At 43.9% G+C, this 18,747-nt stretch overlaps 1 protein-coding gene across 1 annotated transcript in view; it reads left to right on the forward strand.

Moving 5' to 3' along the window:
• CTCF (CCCTC-binding factor) overlaps nt 1-18,747 on the forward strand; it is a 37,416-nt gene extending 18,669 nt beyond the window's left edge. The window contains exons 2-11 of the mRNA XM_074151386.1: nt 4,201-4,990; nt 5,657-5,827; nt 7,134-7,267; nt 8,723-8,843; nt 9,693-9,842; nt 11,647-11,807; nt 12,275-12,457; nt 12,745-12,880; nt 16,011-16,178; nt 17,135-18,747. Of these exons, the coding sequence (XP_074007487.1) occupies nt 4,210-4,990; nt 5,657-5,827; nt 7,134-7,267; nt 8,723-8,843; nt 9,693-9,842; nt 11,647-11,807; nt 12,275-12,457; nt 12,745-12,880; nt 16,011-16,178; nt 17,135-17,316 (2,187 nt within the window). The 5' untranslated portion in view covers nt 4,201-4,209 and the 3' untranslated portion in view covers nt 17,317-18,747. The remainder of the gene's footprint in view (nt 1-4,200; nt 4,991-5,656; nt 5,828-7,133; nt 7,268-8,722; nt 8,844-9,692; nt 9,843-11,646; nt 11,808-12,274; nt 12,458-12,744; nt 12,881-16,010; nt 16,179-17,134) is intronic.

The raw sequence follows: 18,747 nt of genomic DNA on the forward strand, positions 1-18,747 counted from the left end.
TTTTTCCTTTTTTTTTTTTTTTCCCCTCAGTCTTGATTTACTAAATCGTCTTCTCTTAACCTGCTGCTTTGTTTTTCTTTTTAGATTCAGTCATTGCAGATCTAAGCTATTGATGTAAGGTACAGTAACAGGTAGGAAGAGAGCTGAAGATAAAAGCCAGAAATAAAAGGTTGGGAGAATAGTAAGAGAAAAATATGTTCAGTGGCTTTTATTCCTAGTGTTCTACTATAATGGTCTTAGTAGTAGCAAAAGGCACATGTTCTCTGAAATACCGGAAACACTTTCTCAGAATTTGGCTGGGTAACCTTTAGGAGTGTAAATTTGTAAAAAGGTGAAGATTTGCTTCTGTTAAAATTAGTGGAGATGGAAAATCCTCAGCAAGCTGCAGGACCATGTCCAGTGAGTTGGTGGTATCTTCTGGTGACTCCTCCAATAAATACAGAACTTTCCTCTAAAACCTGCTTTGAAGAACCAGGATAAAGTACATACATAAAAAAATTAATAGAGGAATGAAAAAGGCTAGCAAATACTTTTAAGACGTGTGATTGAGAAGTGAAAAGGACAGGCAGCACAAAGGTCCCTGCAGCAGAGATGGAGTCTCTCCAGAGAGGTGGTGTTATAGGAGAGAGCCCATCCGTTTTCCTGATCCCCTTTCCCTCTCTTAAAGCCATCCTGTGTTCCCATTTTAATTGGAAACTCCACACTTGGGGAGAAATCTTGGCAGCATCACAAGAATTTTTTTGAGCTGGCCAAGACCTCAATCAAGTCTCCTGTATATTTCTGTATTTTTATGGTACATGATTGCTACAACCTGGAGTAGTTTATAGTATTTTTTTAAATACTGTAATGCTTCCCTTGCTGGCAAGAACCTGGTTTAAAAACAGTCATTTTCAGATGAATTCACTGAAAAGAGCAGAGGGTGGTGCATGGCGTGGAGCAGGCAGGAGTAAGTGCTCATCCCTGTGGATTTTGGAGCTGGGCGAGTGGAGGAGGAAGGCGGCAGGAGCCGGTCCCTGCAGTGCGAGCTTCTCGCCGCTGGAGGACAGCCGTGCTCTGCCGGGTCTGCCTTCCGCTGGAGGGGCTGCGAGAAGAGACAGGTAACTCCGGGGTTAGAGATCGGTGTCTTATTCTGGAGAGGGAGCTGGAAGAAAGAGGGCTGTCTTAGCTTTGTTACTGAATGGTTGTAAGAGTCCTGTTTCTGTGCACCCCTCCTTGTGAGCATCCTTTGAACAAAGTCTTCATAGAATCATAGAGTGGTTCGGGTTGGAAGGGACCTTAAAGCCCATCCAGTGCCACCCCCTGCCCTGGGCAGGGACACCTCCCAGCAGACCAGGTTGCTCCAAGCCCCCTCCAACCTGGCCTTGAACCCCTCCAGGGATGGGGCAGCCACAGCTTCTCTGGGCAACCTGGGCCAGGCTCTCACCACCCTCACAGCAAAGAACTTCTTCCCCACATCTCATCTCCATCTCCCCTCTTCCAGTGTCAAACCCTTCCCCCTCCTCCTATGGCTCCCCTCCCTCATCCAGAGTCCCTCCCCAGCTTTCCTGGAGCCCCTTGAGGGACTGGAAGGGGCTCTAAGGTCTCCCCGGCGCCTTCTCTTCTCCAGGCTGAACCCCCCAACTCTCTCAGCCTGTCCTCACAGCAGAGGGGCTCCAGCCCCTGATCATTTTTGTGGTCCTGCTTCCTTTGGTCTCAACATAAACCTGCGTTCCTGGGCTGGCAAACTTTTCCTGAAAACATCAGGTATATCCCACAGCGTTTGTGTATCTGAGCGAGTGAGCTCTTCCTTGGTGGACACAGGTTTTTCTGGTGTGCAGATCTGAGATGATGCCTTCCTACCGCTCCACCGGAGGACCTGCTTCTGCAAGATCCTAGAGGACACTGGCAAATCTTGGCCTGTTGGCTTGCTTTTGGGTGACTTGTTACCAACTGTGATATTGGCAATTAATGTGAAGGACCTTATGAGAGACCCCCTCTGCTCAGAGCTGCCTGTGCTTGTATCAGGGTTGCTGACCTTGACTCTTACAAGGCACCAAAATGGAATTGCATCAGCTCTCAGATGGGCTTTTGCCATTTCATCCCCTCCATCTTAAATCTTGTGTTATTAACCCCCAGCCATTTACCACATTCTTATATTTTGTTTAGCTCTTTAGATCTGTCCTTCCTCTTCTTGGTCAGAGACTTTTGGTCACTTGAAAAAGCTTCTCCTCTTCTCTCTCTCTCTGCAAGTACTTGAGATAATTGAAAAAGCAGTTTGCTCCGGTTGTTTCACAGTTGCTGCAGGCCGCAGACCAGCGCTCGGCTCTGCTCGCCTGCTGGCTGGTGTTAAGTACTTACATCATCCCCTGTTCCTCAGCTGCTTGTCCATATGGATTTGCTGGGACTTGAAGAGCTGATGGGTGGTGGAGGAGAGGAGAGGCCGGATTCCCGCAGGGAGAGCATGCGAAGCCATATGTCGGTATTCCTGGGTGTCTGGTGCCCCCTGCAGACATCACCAGTATCAAGATTGCACATTAGTAGATGTCCCTACTCTTAGCAGACTGAAGAACTATATGATCTGTATTGTTCTCCCAGAACAGAAGTGGAGGATACTGGAAAAGGCAGCAGAGTAAAAGCAAGGACTCTAAAAATAACAATTGGATCTCTTGTAATCCTTAAAGCTAATGAAGACTGGCAGCTGTGCTTCGTGTCTATGTGTATAAGCCTGTGTGTTTCACAAATGAGTGTGCAAGATGTAGCTATTTGAAAGTAGTATGATACGAGATTAAGTGTTCACTTCCCAAGACAAGTTAAATAGATGCGGTTTGCTGGTCTGAGGGGCCGGTTGATCCTGTAGGAAAATGTGGAAGTCTCTTATCAAATCTGGAATTGGAATCCCAACTTTATTGCAATTTTCTTGAAGAAACTGTCACTTTGTTACTTGTTTCAGCAGTAAAATCGACTTTGGTACCCTTTTAGCACCTAAGTGAGGGTTATAATAAATTGTACCCTAATGCAGGGGACGTATTTAACACAGTTGTGGAATCTGCTTTCATTTTTCCAAAGGAAACCCCCAAAACGGAGGTAGACATATGAAATACTTCTTTACTGTGAGTTTGTCTCTTTCCCCAAATGAAAATAATAATAGCTGCAAAATGATAATTTCACAGAATCATAGAATTGCCTTGGTTGTAAGGGACCTTTTACATCATCTAGTCCAATCATAATTTCTTTTAGCCATTTTATTACTCTTGAAACAACCTTCCTGCATCATGAGAGTACAGGGATTTTGTATTTTACCCTGAGTGCAGAGAAGAATGCTGGATGGTCTGAGGAGGAGGAAGAACTCAATTTATGCTTGTATGCAACTATTTTCAGATTTAAGGCCCACCTAAATGCTAAGCTTCAGTATTGTTATTTGACTCTGTGGATAGATTTAACCCAGGTATCGTGAGTCCACATCGTTTAAATTGCAGTATAATTTTGCCTGAGCCCTGCCTGCCTGCTGTGGCTTACTCTGCCGGAAGAGGGCTCTGTGTATCATCCTCTGCTCTGCTCAGAGGCCAGACAATGCCCAGGAATTTAAACTCCCGGCTGCTTGCAAGAAATATACTTGACTAACTTGCCTGTGTCCTTTTTTGTATTTAGAGAAGTTTAAACATACAGAAATTAGTAGTTGTTTGACATGAAACAAATGTGACTGTAGTTCTTGCGCTCAATTCTTGGTGCTTTTACTTCCTGGAAAAGTTCTGCAGTTCTCAAATGTAATACTTTTCTTTAAGGTTGGCTTTTTACTTTTAACAGTATGTTATTTTTGTGCCTTTAAAATTGGTAACCAAAGACTGCCTGTGATATTGCTGAGCTCTGTGAAACACCTAAAGAAGCTCAAAAAGGAATAATACTGCCGGACATCTCGCCTGTGGGATTTATGGTCTTTGAGAAATGGGAATGTGCACATCATTTAATCTCTCCTCCTTGTTTTCCTTCCTTTCCAAGAAACTGGTACAGTTGTCCCACTTTGGGCAGCGTTCTGTCATTGCCTTGGCTTACAGTGATCACTGGCTAGCAGAGACCTGCAGTTCTCAAATGCTACTTTCTGAATATGATGGCAATAGGTTGCTGTTGAGCTGGTTTTCACTTGGGCCACTTGTCCCTTGGTGGGGTTTGTTGTTATAACACCTTGGATGGGGCGCAGTGTTCATTCTCTTGTCTTTCCAGCAGGAAGGTGAAATGGAAGGTGAGGCAGTCGAAGCTATCGTGGAGGAATCGGAAACATTTATTAAGGGGAAAGAGAGAAAAACCTATCAAAGACGCCGTGAAGGTGGGCAGGAGGACGATGCTTGTCATATACCACCGAACCAAGCAGATGGAGGTGAAGTGGTGCAGGATGTCAACAGTGGGGTGCAGATGGTGATGATGGAGCAGCTGGATCCAACTCTTCTTCAGATGAAGACTGAAGTAATGGAAGGTGCAGTGCCTCAAGAAACAGAGGCCACGGTGGATGACACACAGATCATCACGCTTCAGGTTGTTAATATGGAAGAGCAGCCAATAAACCTTGGTGAGCTTCAACTAGTCCAAGTACCTGTACCAGTGACTGTACCTGTTGCCACCACGTCTGTGGAAGAACTTCAGGGAGCTTACGAAAATGAGGTTTCCAAAGGAGGCCTGCAAGAGGGAGAGCCCATGATCTGTCACACCCTCCCTCTACCAGAAGGCTTCCAAGTAGTGAAAGTGGGTGCAAACGGTGAGGTGGAGACACTGGAACAAGGTGAACTTCAGCCACAGGAAGATCCCAATTGGCAAAAAGATCCAGACTATCAGCCACCAGCTAAAAAAACAAAGAAAAACAAAAAGAGTAAGCTTCGCTACACCGAGGAAGGAAAAGATGTGGATGTCTCTGTGTACGACTTCGAAGAGGAACAGCAGGAGGGTTTGTTGTCTGAGGTCAATGCAGAAAAGGTGGTGGGCAATATGAAGCCACCTAAACCAACCAAAATTAAAAAGAAAGGTAAGCTCTCCATCTGCAAATGGCTTGTGAAAATGTTTGGTGTGGTGGGACCTTGCAATATGATTGAGGTGACTTAATAGATGCACGTGGGAGTAAAGCTGACATGCCCAATGTCACTTACTCTTTTTATAAAGTACTCAGCCCTATTGTTTCTTGGGCAAACCTCCCATCTCCTCCATCTAGGCTATAAGGGAGCTCATTTTCCTTGAGCGTGATGCTGTGGCATTAGTGTTCCCATATAGCTGTGATTGAAAAGAATTTTCTCTCTGCTGTAATACAGATGTAAGGGTTTGTGTACATGTGGTTTACATCGGGAACCAACGTATAATTAGTTCTGTGGGGTTTTTCTTAACAGATTGCTGGGCAGGGTGTAGATCATGCAAAATACAGCAATAGGAATATTTGGTTTTTCTTCAAACTGTAAATTGAGGAACCCGTTTTAGAGCGAAGAAGGAACACTGAGTGCTGGCATAGTAATGAAGACTGAAGCCAAGCCAGCCATAGGCAATGACTGTTCCTAAGGATGTGCACTTGGATTTCATGGTACACGATGGTTCCTTGCAGTAGTTACACCTCCAAGAATCTTTCCTTTTCCCTGCTGATCTCTCATGTTATGTAGTAGTCCGTGGTATTGTCAAGAGTAACAATGATTTCCTTTACGGCTAGGTGTAAAGAAGACATTCCAGTGTGAACTGTGCAGTTACACTTGTCCACGTCGTTCCAACCTGGACCGCCACATGAAAAGCCACACTGATGAAAGACCACATAAGTGCCATCTCTGTGGCAGGGCTTTCCGGACGGTCACGTTGCTTAGGAACCACCTCAACACTCACACAGGTACTTTTGCTTACATTGTTTTTGTAGGATCTGTCATTAGAACAGGTATAAAAACAAGATGGGTTTATCTTGAAACTAATTCCTGTTACAGAACAAGCTAAAAAGGAAGGACCATGTGGTGCTGTGTTTCTCATACGAGTTTCTCATGCCCCTTCTCCACAATGCATAGTTGTTTTCTGCTTGGCCAGGTCAGGTGTGGAGCTTGTCCTGTCCGCAGCTATAATAGAACTGATGCTGGGCTTGATCTGAAATTACCTAAAGTAATAAAATGCTTCATTTGTCTTGCCCCTTAGTACTTATGTTCTAAGCTTTGTGTTGCCATTCATTTTATTTCTAGTAGGGTCTTTGTTTTGGATTTACTATGAGAAAAATGCTGATATTGCTTTAGTTGTAGCTGAGTGATGTTTACATTAGTCAAGGTAGTCAAGGACTCTTTAAGCTTCCACTAGAAGCTGAGAGGGAGCACAGACAGGGCAAACTGGCCAGAGGAACACTTCGTCCCATAGATGTCACACCCAGTATAGAAGTGGGGGTTGGCCGGGGGCAGGGATCCACAGTCACTGCTCGGGGTGGGCTGGGCTGGGCAACCAGTCATCAGGTGGTGGGAGCAACCTGTCTTGTATAACTTTATTTTGTATATTCTTTTACCATTATTATTGTTATTCTCCTCTTCCATTACTGTTCTATTAAACTGTCTTTATCTCAACCCACAAGGTTTTTTGTCCCTTTGCCCTCTTTTTCTCCCTTTTCTCCCTGCCCCACTGAGCGGATGGGGAGTCAGCGAGCGGCTGCTTGGTCCTGGTTGCTGGCTGGGGTTAAACCATGATAAAAGCCTAACCCCAAGGAAGAGATTATAAACTGGATCAATAAAATTTACAGCTAGAAATGTGCTATAGTTCCTATTGCTCCTTACTAGAGTCTGGTGTAAAACTATAGGTAATTGAACTGTAAATAAACTTAAGCTTGTTGTGACTTTTCTGCCAAAATAAAAGGAAGTGTAGTTCATCTCTCTCTGTGTACTTACGTTCTGTTGAACTAGATGGTTTGAAATTGGTAAATAACCAAATGATACAAAAATAAGGGAATCTGTTTCCTATTAATTCTCCAAGACCTTCAGTCCATCAGTTATTTATTCAAAAGTTGTGACTCCTGTGTATTACTTGCTGCTCTAATCTAATCTTTCAGAACATGAAAGCAGTGTTGCTAATTCACTCAAACCAAAAATCACCCCCAAACCTGTCCCATATTTTCTTTTCTCACTAAATCTGAATGTCATCATCTCCCTGTTTTGCTGCAAACCTTTTAGGTACTCGCCCTCACAAGTGCCCCGACTGCGACATGGCCTTTGTGACCAGTGGAGAATTGGTTCGGCATCGCCGCTACAAACACACCCATGAGAAACCATTCAAATGTTCCATGTGTGATTACGCCAGTGTGGAGGTACGTTAGTTAATTGTTAAAGTGCTGAATACTTCCTGGTGCGCTTCAAAGCTTGTTCGCCATCTGGTATAAACTCTGTTCTTCGGCATTTCCTCTCTGGCCGTTTGTTTAAAAGGCTCTGAGGAAAAAGAAGTTTTAAATCAGATCTGCTCTTGGAAGAAAATGGTGGCGTTTCCTGGGTTAGTGAGAAAACAGTTTGAGAGTATTTATGCACAGATATCCTAGGTGATATCCATTTCCTCTTTGGAGACAATAGTTGTCATTGTTTATTAAATTACTTGACGTTAAAGGTGATTGCAGGAATTGCAGCGTGCTCTGTGTTGGAGGAAGCAGCCAGCTCCTGCTGCAGTGGGATGTACTTCAGACTGGAGCTGCCAACCCATTTTAGAGCAGTGCATTCTGCATGCTATCTGTTTTTGCCATTAAGGTGACTGAGGCCAAAACTAATGAGCCTTTGCCTCAATATTAGTGAAAAACAGCTTTGCTAATATTGGGTGATTGTCTAATTTGCTCAAGTAAATTAAGCTTCATTGAATGCTCTTCCCTCTGCAGTATTGTTAGTTATGCCGCAGGGCAGCTTTTATATTGCCATAGGAAATTTTAGCAAGATGAAGAGCAACATAATGTGAAAAATAAAACAAAATGGGAATTCTGCAGTGGAAGAAGCGACAGCGGGAGAGGTTGAGTAGGGGCTTTGGGCTTTTTTTCCTACCCATGCTGTAGCTGCAACGCTGTAATTCCAGGCCCTGTGGTTTGAGGGCTGAATAAATTGTGTCGCAGTGGTTTTCATAGCGTGAATTAGGGAAGAATAACCACATTGGTCCTTATGTGGGCCTCTGCTGTGTTCTGTAGACATGGGCTGGTGATTAAGCAGATCGAGCAAAAAATGCTGTAACATTTGTGTTCATGCTGACCTTTAAGCTGAGTTCGTGCCTTCTAAATAAAAGCAGGAGAGGAATGGAATTAAGTCACCTTGTTGGTTTTAGGACTAGAGGGTTTTTTTCTTGTTATTAACAAGAAATTTATCTTACCCCTCTCAAAGTAACTGGAGCGGACGCAGGAAAGCACCCTGTGGAGAAAAATACAGGGGACACTAACCCCCAACGATGTTCTGTGGGTGCGTGTGTTCCCAGAACACTTTCTTGTGTCTCTTCAGGATACTTTCAAATTTTAGCATGTTTTCAGATGCTGAGGTGGTCGATGAGAGTGAGGTGAGCACCAGACTCTAAACCAGGCTGTGGGAATGTGGGAACAAGCATTGAGCAAGGCTGGGAATGCGGTTGGGAGGGGAAGCAGAGTGGGCAGGAATGAGTAAAAATGGCATTGAAACACACTTGTTTTAGTGGCAAGATAAAAATAAACACAGACCACCTTAAACTCTTGACTGATTTCTTGTATTTTTGGCAATCTGACCTGCTCATCTGAGCTAACTCCAGCCTCGCTCTTGACTCGCAGGTTAGCAAATTGAAACGCCACATTCGTTCTCACACCGGAGAGCGCCCGTTCCAGTGCAGCTTGTGCAGCTACGCCAGCAGGGACACCTACAAACTGAAGAGGCACATGAGGACCCACTCTGGTATTAATGCCATGTTTTTTTAGTGTGGTATTTATGTTTTAGTGTCAGAGTGATGAGTCTGTGCACAATGTGCACTAAGACTCCAAATCGGCAGAAGAAATACTATTTTGAAGTTTAGTATCAAACCTTTATAAAGTCTGTAGCCAAACAGAATGCACCATGATTCGTAAGCACCATTAAATTCATAACCTCATAGTAATTACTGCACTGAGAAATCAGCTTGGAGGATTCTAATTTCCAGTTTGACTGTGAGGTGATAAAATAAAAGGCACTTCTAGTATGAGCAGAAGAAACTTCTTCTATTATCAGTGTTCCAATTCCAATTGAACTTTATAGGTGTTTACAGTTTCATGCTTGAGCGTAGTCACAAAAGCGTCTCATGCATGTTAGTTTGTAAGGATCCTAATTTTTCTTTTAATAGAAATAGGGATGGTTTTAGCACAGAGCGTTACTGGAGTGCCAAATTAATCAAATTGTTAAAAATTGAAGGGGAAAAAAATGCCCTTGCTCATGATACATGAGCATTCAGAACCCCCGCTCCCCAAGAAAATCTGATGCCGCTTGCTGTCTTCTGGCAGGCTGCATGTTGCTCTTCCATGCTTTTCTCAGAGTAAGGGTAATAATTTAACTCATTTGCTTAAAGAGAACTCAAGTCTATTTGTAGAAAGATGCATCCTGGAGCTAAAACTTCTAGAGAAAGACATTATTTCTAGAGTTACTCTTTCTTTCGGCTGGCTGGCTGTTGCCAGCTCCTGGGAGGTGCTTTTGTTTTGGTGTTTCTTGGTGAGATTTGGTTTTAATAAAAGTACTGATGCTATTGTGTGGTTTTTTTTCCTTCTGCATCTGCAGGAGAGAAGCCATACGAATGTTACATCTGCCACGCTCGCTTCACTCAGAGCGGCACCATGAAGATGCACATTTTGCAGAAGCACACAGAGAACGTGGCCAAATTTCACTGTCCTCACTGTGATACTGTTATAGCCAGAAAGAGTGACTTGGGTACGTATCTCACGACAGTGGCCATTTAATGAACATTCTATGAAACACTTTCCAGGAATTACAGTTCATATAACCTAACTGCTGTCTGTTCTTTTTTTTTTTTTTTTTAAACCTAATAGTTGTGGTAACTGTACAACATGAAGCAAAGGCTTAGGTGCTGGTAATACCACCTTTAGCTTACAATAGCTGCTGCAGACCTTGAGGAATTGCAGTTTCTTTTCATTATTAGAAAATGTAGTGTGTTTTCCAAGCATACAAGGCAAATCACTGTTTTCAGGCCTGTAGATGCGAGGCGTTTATTGAACTCGAGCTGAGATTACAACTGGATTGGGGTTTCAAAAACCAAATGGTCACTTGGCTTGACCTCCTGCACCTTGGAGGCAATTAAATTTCATGCAGAGATGTTTTCATCAAGCTGAAAGGTTTGGATTAGACCCAATATTTTAATTTTCCAGGATGTGGAGCTGTGTGGCACACACAGGGTAGGAGAGACAGAGTTGTCACAAAAGCCATAAGTTCTTGCAGTAGGAAAGTCTTGATCTAGAGAGCAGTTCCCCGTCTGATTCTGTCAGGAAGGCTCTCTTTTATGTTCTACAAGAAGGTGAAAAATATATCACGCCCAGAGCAGCTGAGGAGAAGGAAGAAGTCACGATTTGGCAGAACTTTGTGTCTATGAACAGAATATGACACAAGTAATGGGAAGGCAGGCTGCCTTCCAATAAAGGCGAGTGTAAAGTGCTGCAGTGAGAGGCAGTTGGAGTTGATGGCATCAGTTGGTATCAGGAGCAAACAAGCTGACTTACAACAGAGGAAAACTGATGTTAACTAGGAAGAATTTTTTCTTCTAATAATGCTTTAGTCTGCCCTAAGCTACCTGGTGCAGCTGTGGTATGCTCTTAGATGGGGAATTCTAAAGATGTGTCTTATAACTCTGTCAGGGATTATTTTCTGGTATCCCTGCTGCCTTCTAGCCCTGTCACTCTGACTTCTAATCCTGTTTCCTCCAGTGTATTACCTGGCTGTATCCAGGCAATTTGGAGTAGTCTTTAACATAACAGCCCACAAGACACTTTAGTTTGACAGTTGTATGTTATCAAATGCAAGTGTAGAGTATCAGCACAGATTGCTACTAATAACAGCATGAGGGCCACAGAGATGCTGGGAGGGCTGGAGCCCCTCTGCTGTGAGGACAGGCTGAGAGAGTTGGGGGGGTTCAGCCTGGAGAAGAGAAGGTGCCGGGGAGACCTTAGAGCCCCTTCCAGTCCCTCAAGGGGCTCCAGGAAAGCTGGGGAGGGACTCTGGATGAGGGAGGGGAGCCATAGGAGGAGGGGGAAGGGTTTGACACTGGAAGAGGGGAGATGGAGATGAGATGTGGGGAAGAACTTCTTTGCTGTGAGGGTGGTGAGAGCCTGGCCCAGGTTGCCCAGAGAAGCTGTGGCTGCCCCATCCCTGGAGGGGTTCAAGGCCAGGTTGGAGGGGGCTTGGAGCAACCTGGTCTGGTGGGAGGTGTCCCTGTCCAGGGCTAGGGGGTGGGACTGGGTGGTCTTTAAGGTCCCTTCCAACCCAAACTATTCTATTAACCAAATCTAGAATCACATGGGAAAACTTGATGGAGTTTTTCTGCAAAACCTTTCTCTCTAGAAATTGTTGCTTTAATTATGAGCCTTTTAAGTTTTTAGTTGAATCCTAAATTAACCATTTCACTTTTTTGGCTTAAGAGTATGTGGAGGGAGGAGTGCTAAGGGACCATAGTCTTTCATGCTTGGAAAGCCTGGATTAGAGTTTCTGATTCTTTTCCTCCCAGGTGTCCATTTGCGAAAGCAGCATTCCTACATTGAACAGGGCAAGAAGTGTCGCTACTGTGATGCCGTGTTTCACGAGCGGTATGCCCTTATACAGCACCAAAAGTCTCACAAGAATGAGAAGCGCTTCAAGTGTGACCAGTGTGATTATGCATGCAGACAGGTGAGCTGGTGGGACTGGCATCTCTCAGGAGTGTTAGAATGGGAGCTAGAAATAGGAGGTTGAAATCTTAGCTGTTGGGGTTGACCAGCTGTCGAGATCCCATTAGCTCTCTAAATCTTTTGAAGGGTGTGAAGGAAGGTCTAGTGGCCTTGGCTTCTTGATGGTGTAGCGCTGCCCTGTAGAGAAGTTCCTTCTAAGTCACAACTTCTGTGTATCTGTTGACAAAAGTTGGACTCGATGATCTTAAAGGTCCTTTCCAGCCTGGATGATTCTATGATTGGGATGAGAGTCCATGTAGGATGGAAGTAGCTGGGACTGAATGTGCCATCAATCAAGATGTTCTCGCATTTCTGCAGAATCATCCTTTCCTTGATATTAAGGATGAAGTGTTGGCCTTTTAGCTGCAAATCCGCTTTTCTGTATCTGAGTTCTCAAGTTACTTTTCCTGCCTCGCTTGTCGCGTGTAGGAGCGGCACATGGTCATGCATAAACGGACCCATACTGGAGAAAAGCCTTACGCCTGTAGCCATTGTGATAAAACCTTCCGCCAGAAACAGCTCCTCGATATGCACTTCAAACGATACCACGATCCCAACTTTGTCCCTGCTGCCTTTGTCTGCTCCAAGTGTGGCAAAACATTCACTCGCAGGGTAAGGAGGTATACTGTTATGAACTGTGGGGGTTTGGGGTGAATTGTGGGGTTTTAGCCAAGCGGAAGGGATCACCTTTACTCAAAAGGGAAAGGTGGGTGAAGTATGGGGCGTGGTACTATCCTTTAAACAGAGCATTTCTTTCTGAGAGGAAAAGAGAGGGGGAGACCTGGTATAATTCAGAATTAGAACTGGCACGTGTTATCACTGATATGATGAGCAATGTGAAAATGCAACTTTATGAATAAAAGCTAATTAAATTTACCTATTTCTCTTCCGCCGAGTAGAACACAATGGCCAGACATGCTGATAACTGCTCTGGCCTCGATGGTGGAGAAGGAGAGAATGGAGGAGAGACAAAGAAGGGCAAACGTGGCCGAAAGAGAAAGATGCGGTCTAAGAAAGAAGATTCCTCTGACAGTGGTAAGAAACAGCTCGGGACGTTATGAGAATTCCAGGCCTGTGATTCACTGGGTGTGTCCGTTGTTAGTTTGCCCCCTTTCTGCAGGTTTGTCGTGATGCTTGAAGGCTTTTATCGAGTTGGCAAGCGAAAAAATGATAGTACGTGGCCATGTAGAGATGTGGCTCTGAGGGATGGGATGGATTTTCCTGTGCAGATCGGTCCTGACTGTTCTTCTGGGTGTGAAGGTCTCTGGTGATGTTTTCAGTGTCCCCAGAACTGTTTCTCTGGTGTGCTGTTATGAAATGGCACATGCTCCTACTTTACTGCCACCAGCTAGCACGTGGCACGTCCGTATAACCCCGACGCTCAATTAGTTTGGCTGCTTCTTGATTTGATCCTCTGATTTGATCTTCAGAGGTCCCTTCTGACCCTGTCATTTTGTGATTCGGTAGGAGAAGGCTGGCAGCATACAAGAGAACAGCGGAGAGAGTGCTAGCAATTTATGGACTCTTGTGAAAGGCCTCTTGAGCCTATTAAAGGGTGAAGGAGCGGGTGGTTACTGTCTGTGAGCTTCTCCAGAACAGGGAGATGACAAAAGCTGTTGCAGCAGATAGTGGTCACTGTCATCCCTGGGGGTATTTAAAAGCCGGGCAGGTGTGATGCTGAGGAACATGGGTTAGTGGTGGTTTTTGTCTGTGTTAGGTTGGTGGTTGGACTCAGATGATCTGAAAGGTCCCTTCCAACCAAAACGATTCTGTGATTCACTCTTACGTTACTTGTGAAGGAAAATCTCCGTCATAGTCCTCCATCCCGATGGAGGGAATACCCAATCTTATCTTCAGCGGGAAAATCCAAGTGGAGTCTCCAGACCAACCAGTTCAAAGATGATTCAGCAAAACCAATGTTGCTGATGAGTCTTTATCTGAGGTGCTTTATGTAATTAACCGAGGAGCGTAGGTTGGGAGAACAGGGATCTTTCTGCCTAGAGAATGTGTATCTGAAATTCTTAGATGGCAAATGGGTTTGATAGGAAACGAGACGAGTACAGTCAACTTGCTTGTGCAGACGTTGACTGCAAAAACTCCATAAAAATAAGTGCTGAAATTAGTGTTTGTATAGATATTTGCAGAAGTGTGTTAACAATCAGCATGTGTAACTAGTTGTTCATTTAAAACATGAAAAGATCTTGAAGGCAGAAAGTGAAATATAACTCCTTGATGGAAGGTAATTCAAGAATTGGGATTCTGTAGTATCTAATTTTTAACATCTGATTTGTAGGCTTCCAGTGAGTTTAGCCTATTGTAAAACCTTCATTTTATTTAGTTGGTATAGTCTGGGGTTTAAAACAGGTTTTGGAGAAGCTGGTTAAGAGTCATGTTTATTACGTGAACTGATGAGCGTTGGGTGATTGTGGCTCAGACTTCGTGACCGAGAGAATCCTGTTAGCTTCAGTCTGGGCTGAATCCCTCGGGAATCGGGTGATAGATGTGAAGAATTGGCTAATGTGAGCTGAGCAGCAGTAAGAAAGAGGTCCAAACCACGTGCTTGGAGAATTGTATTATTCGGTAGTGTTCTTATCTCTAGATCTGCAGTTTCATGATTTTCGGCATCTGCTAAACATCTAAAAATGGTGAGCAAAGCTTGATGAAACAGACCCGACTAGTGCTAATGGGGAAAATATGAGGATGGTTTTGTTTCCCATCTGGCCTGTCTGCCCTAATTTAGACAGACTTTGTTAATAGACATTGAGTTGAGGAGGGAAAATGTAAAGAAGCTCTAAAAAGGTGGGACCTGAGAAATCAAATAAATGAAAGAAATTTTGCTTGGGGAATATTCCTTGAGTGACTCTGTAGATACTGCAGCATTTTCATGCCTAGGGGTATGTATGGGACAGTTTGGGGGGTTTCCTCCTGCCCCTCCCCCGCTTTTAGTCAGATAAACAGAATTATGCCTTATGCAGTGGCCCTTTCGTTCATGAGTGAAACTTCTCTATGCACCCTTACAAGTTTAAGGGCAATCGCTTTGCTGTCCAAACGATATTATCCTATTCAAGATCTCTTACTGCTTTTTTTTGTCTATTTTAGTTTTGCCCGGGGCATTCTGAACATGTCAGTGGTGCCAACCTAGTTACTAAGGACTGTTCTGAAGAACAAAGTGTAGAGCAAGAAGTCCGATTAACAACAAAAAAAAGTTGCAAAACCCCCATAGCTTGCCATGAGGACTCCATTGAAATCAGCTCCAAATTGCAATGAGGTGCAAAGGGCTGGTGGGAATGGGAGGTGCCATCATAAACCACTTGAGAAGACAGGGCTTTGTAAAGTATACCCTATTAGACATGTCCTGCCTCTGAAGAGAGGTTGTGGGGAAGATCCTCTTGGTCACTGGTTGGTAAATTGTATGTTGTTGGCCCTGGAGAGCATGGTGAGTGGTCGGCAGGGCTGTGTTCACCCGTAACACCCAAGAACACCCCGGTTTTGTGTGGTTCTGCCACAGCCAATTTGAGATTTTGAGGTCTTGGATATAAGTCCCAGTGTCTGGGAGCTGCTGCCCTGGTTTCCTGTCAGAGAAAGACTGAAGTATGGCAGTGCCGTTTCTTGGGGGCAAGGAGACAGGCTCTTGGATCCCTCTTGAGCTCTAGTGTTTCATAGAGATACCGTAGTACTCCTGATGACTCACTGTGGTGGGTTTCATGCCTGGACACTGGGGTTGATGGTTCACTTGGGAGTCGCCCAGACAAGCTGGACAAGTCCTTGATTTGGGTTACCATCTTCCATTGTGCACCCCTGTGGGTTGTGCAGGTGGGACTTTGGCTGATACTCTTCTGATGGGCCTGGGAGTAGCCCAGCCTTGTGTTCTATGGTCCCCTTCCTCATTGTCTCTCTTGAGTTCCTTTGTGGATGCCTGGAAGAGTTTTTATTGCATCACCAAACATAATTGTTTCCTTTTGCTTTCCGAAGGACAACTTTCTCTAATGTCAGGGTAACAGACTGGCTGTTCTGTGCCACCAGCTTCTCCACAAAGGACTTGTTTGCCTTCTTTCTCATCAGAGTTGACTCCTTTTGAATGAGGATTTGATGGTGGTTCTCTGTAGGTGGAGAAGTTCCGATCTTCCTTAAACTGAAGACTTAATCGATATAACGTTTCTTACAGAGGAAAATGCCGAACCAGATTTGGACGATAATGAAGATGAGGAGGAGACAGCAGTAGAAATTGAGGCCGAGCCAGAAGTTGAACAAGAGGCTCCCGCGCCACCTCCCAGTAAGAAACGAAGAGGAAGACCACCAGGCAAAGCTGCCACCCAACCAAAACAATCCCAGCGTAAGTTCCTGTTTGAAGCTTATGTGACTCGGCTTGAGCAGCTTTTTCCTTGGATTTGGCAGTTCTTGTGGGAGAACTGCTCCCCTCGAGTGAGCTTATTGTAAAAGTAGATAACTCCACTGGTCTCTGCTTTGCTGAGAACTCACCTTTGCTGAGAACTCACCTTGTGCGCAAACTGTAGCTGCTCGCTTATTTTTGCAGCAATTGTGGTGTCTCTACTATAGTACAGTTCCTGGTAAAGCAGCTGTTGGCACCATCACCGTGGTGGTGTTCTTACATACGTAAAAGTTTGTAAGGATTGCAACAAACGAACATGCTTCAGGCCTGTAGTCCTGAGCGTAGCATCAATGGAGCTGTAGTTTCAATTCTACAGAGCGTTCTCTGTAAGAATAGACATCGATAACTGCACAAAGTCTGAAGTAAATCAATTCAGGAATGGCAAATTTGATCCTTCAGGGACTCATGGCTTCCCCAGTGCCTTCCCTGTCTGCTTGGTGCTACAAGTGTGGCCTGTGGCCTTCCTAGAGTTTCAGGCTGGGGAAACGTTTTATGCTGAATTTGTCACTAGCATCACTGGATTCCTCTGAAGTTGAAGCTGATACCCCTAAATTTGAAGCTCTGCCTTATGCCCATACACTGATACAGCCTTATTTGTTGATTACTCTACAGAATCCTTTGAGTCATGCCTTAATATCAAAAGGCATCCTGGAGCAGCTGTTGTGGTAACACATCTTCATACAGATGTGCTTCAGACATGTGTGTAAGGAAATAGATGCTTGATTCTTGGATGAATGAGGCAGGTTGAATGTGGGAATGTGAATTTTGGGCCCCACCTTCCCTTTCCATGGAAGTCTTTATCTACCAAAAAGTTACCTGGTGAGACGTGCGGGCCAGCTCTGGAACCAATAAAAATTGTGTCATTTCCCCTCTCTCCCTTTGTTTTCTTGCCCTTCCAGCTGCAGCAATCATTCAGGTTGAAGACCAGAACACTGGTGAAATTGAAAATATTATAGTTGAAGTAAAGAAAGAACCCGATGCGGAAACAGTAGAGGAAGAGGAGGAAGCTCAGCCTGCTGTAGTGGAAGCTCCCAACGGAGACCTCACTCCTGAGATGATTCTCAGCATGATGGACCGGTGATGGAGGAAGACCACGCTGGCTGACTGAACTGGCCTGGGCTGTGTTTAAGCGGCTCAAATCTATTTTTTCCTTTTACCTTTTTTTCTTGGCTTTGGGAAATGCATCATTTTAGACCATTTTACCAAACATACTGGGAAATAAAACTTCAAAATGATGTTAGAATGTGATTTAACTAGAACTTGCTGTTTTATGTTAGCATTACAGGATCATGGAACATTAGGAAATATTTTTGGAGTCCTTGAGGGTTTCCTGTGAGATGCTTTGATATGGATTTGCTCTGAACTGCATTGTAAAGCTGGTCCAAGGGCCGTGTTTACGTGCATTTTAATAGACAAAAGTGGAAGCCTTGACTCGAGTACGTGGTAAACCACTCCGGACTTTCCCTTCCAGATCCCAGAGTCCTCGAGCCTCCTTCTCTCAGTAGTGTTTTTAACTGTAAATGCAGACTTGGGAGGGTTCTAGACTTTTAAAATGTTTGGTTTTTTTTTTTTTTTTTCTCCCTGCTTTTCCCCCACTGACTAGCTCCGGTTCTCCAAGTCGGCTGCACACGGTAGTTTTGGCATGCTCCAACTGGTTTCTGTCCTTAATATGCTTTGCTTTTCTGCAAAGCATTTCTGTAATGGTCAAGCTTGTAAATAACTTTTTTTTTTTTTACATTTTAATCTTTTTCCATTAATTAAGAGGTATGCAAAAAATGCAGTTTAAATAAACCCCAGTATTTTAATTCCTTGCGAACTAAGTGACAAGAGAATTGGTAGAGTGTAAATGTTGGAAAAGCTGTCGATAACCGATCACGTAGAGGAAAGATGTACCCAGGCTATTGCTTGCAGAACAAGAGAAACCCACATGTGAAATCTGGTTTTGAAGCACACAAAACTGGCATTCGGAACATGGGTAATTAACCTTCCTTTTTTTTTTTTTTTTTGAGTTATAATTTCACGACTACATTTTCTTTGCTCTATCTTGTAGTTGTATTTTGTGTTGATGAATCCTATGTTAAGGCAGAGGTGGTGATTTATACGTGGGTCACTGCAGCCCTCAAAACCTGGGCCAGGAAATTTTCATAGGTCAGTAATTATACCATTTTTTTTGGATCTCTGATAAAGACAAAAAAAGGAATAATGTGAAATACAAACGATGCCTGTATATGAACTGTCACATGTTAAAATATGTAAGCTTTTTATAGAGCCTCAGTCTTGCTGATTTCAAACAAATTTTTCTTCTATGTATCGCTTTTAAGAGAGCTATCAGTTTAGCTATCAGACTCTAGGTTGATGCATTTTTGTACTTAGCTGTACTGTGTGATATTTTTCATTATTTTAGGAAGCCAACATGGGAAAAAAATAAAAATACTGTTATAAAATATGTAATGGGGTTTGAAAGCTGGGAAGGAGAATATACTGCTGTACAGCTAATAAATAATAATGGATT

Source organism: Numenius arquata, chromosome 8 (assembly GCF_964106895.1).
Source record: "Numenius arquata chromosome 8, bNumArq3.hap1.1, whole genome shotgun sequence".
Lineage (NCBI taxonomy): Eukaryota > Metazoa > Chordata > Aves > Charadriiformes > Scolopacidae > Numenius > Numenius arquata.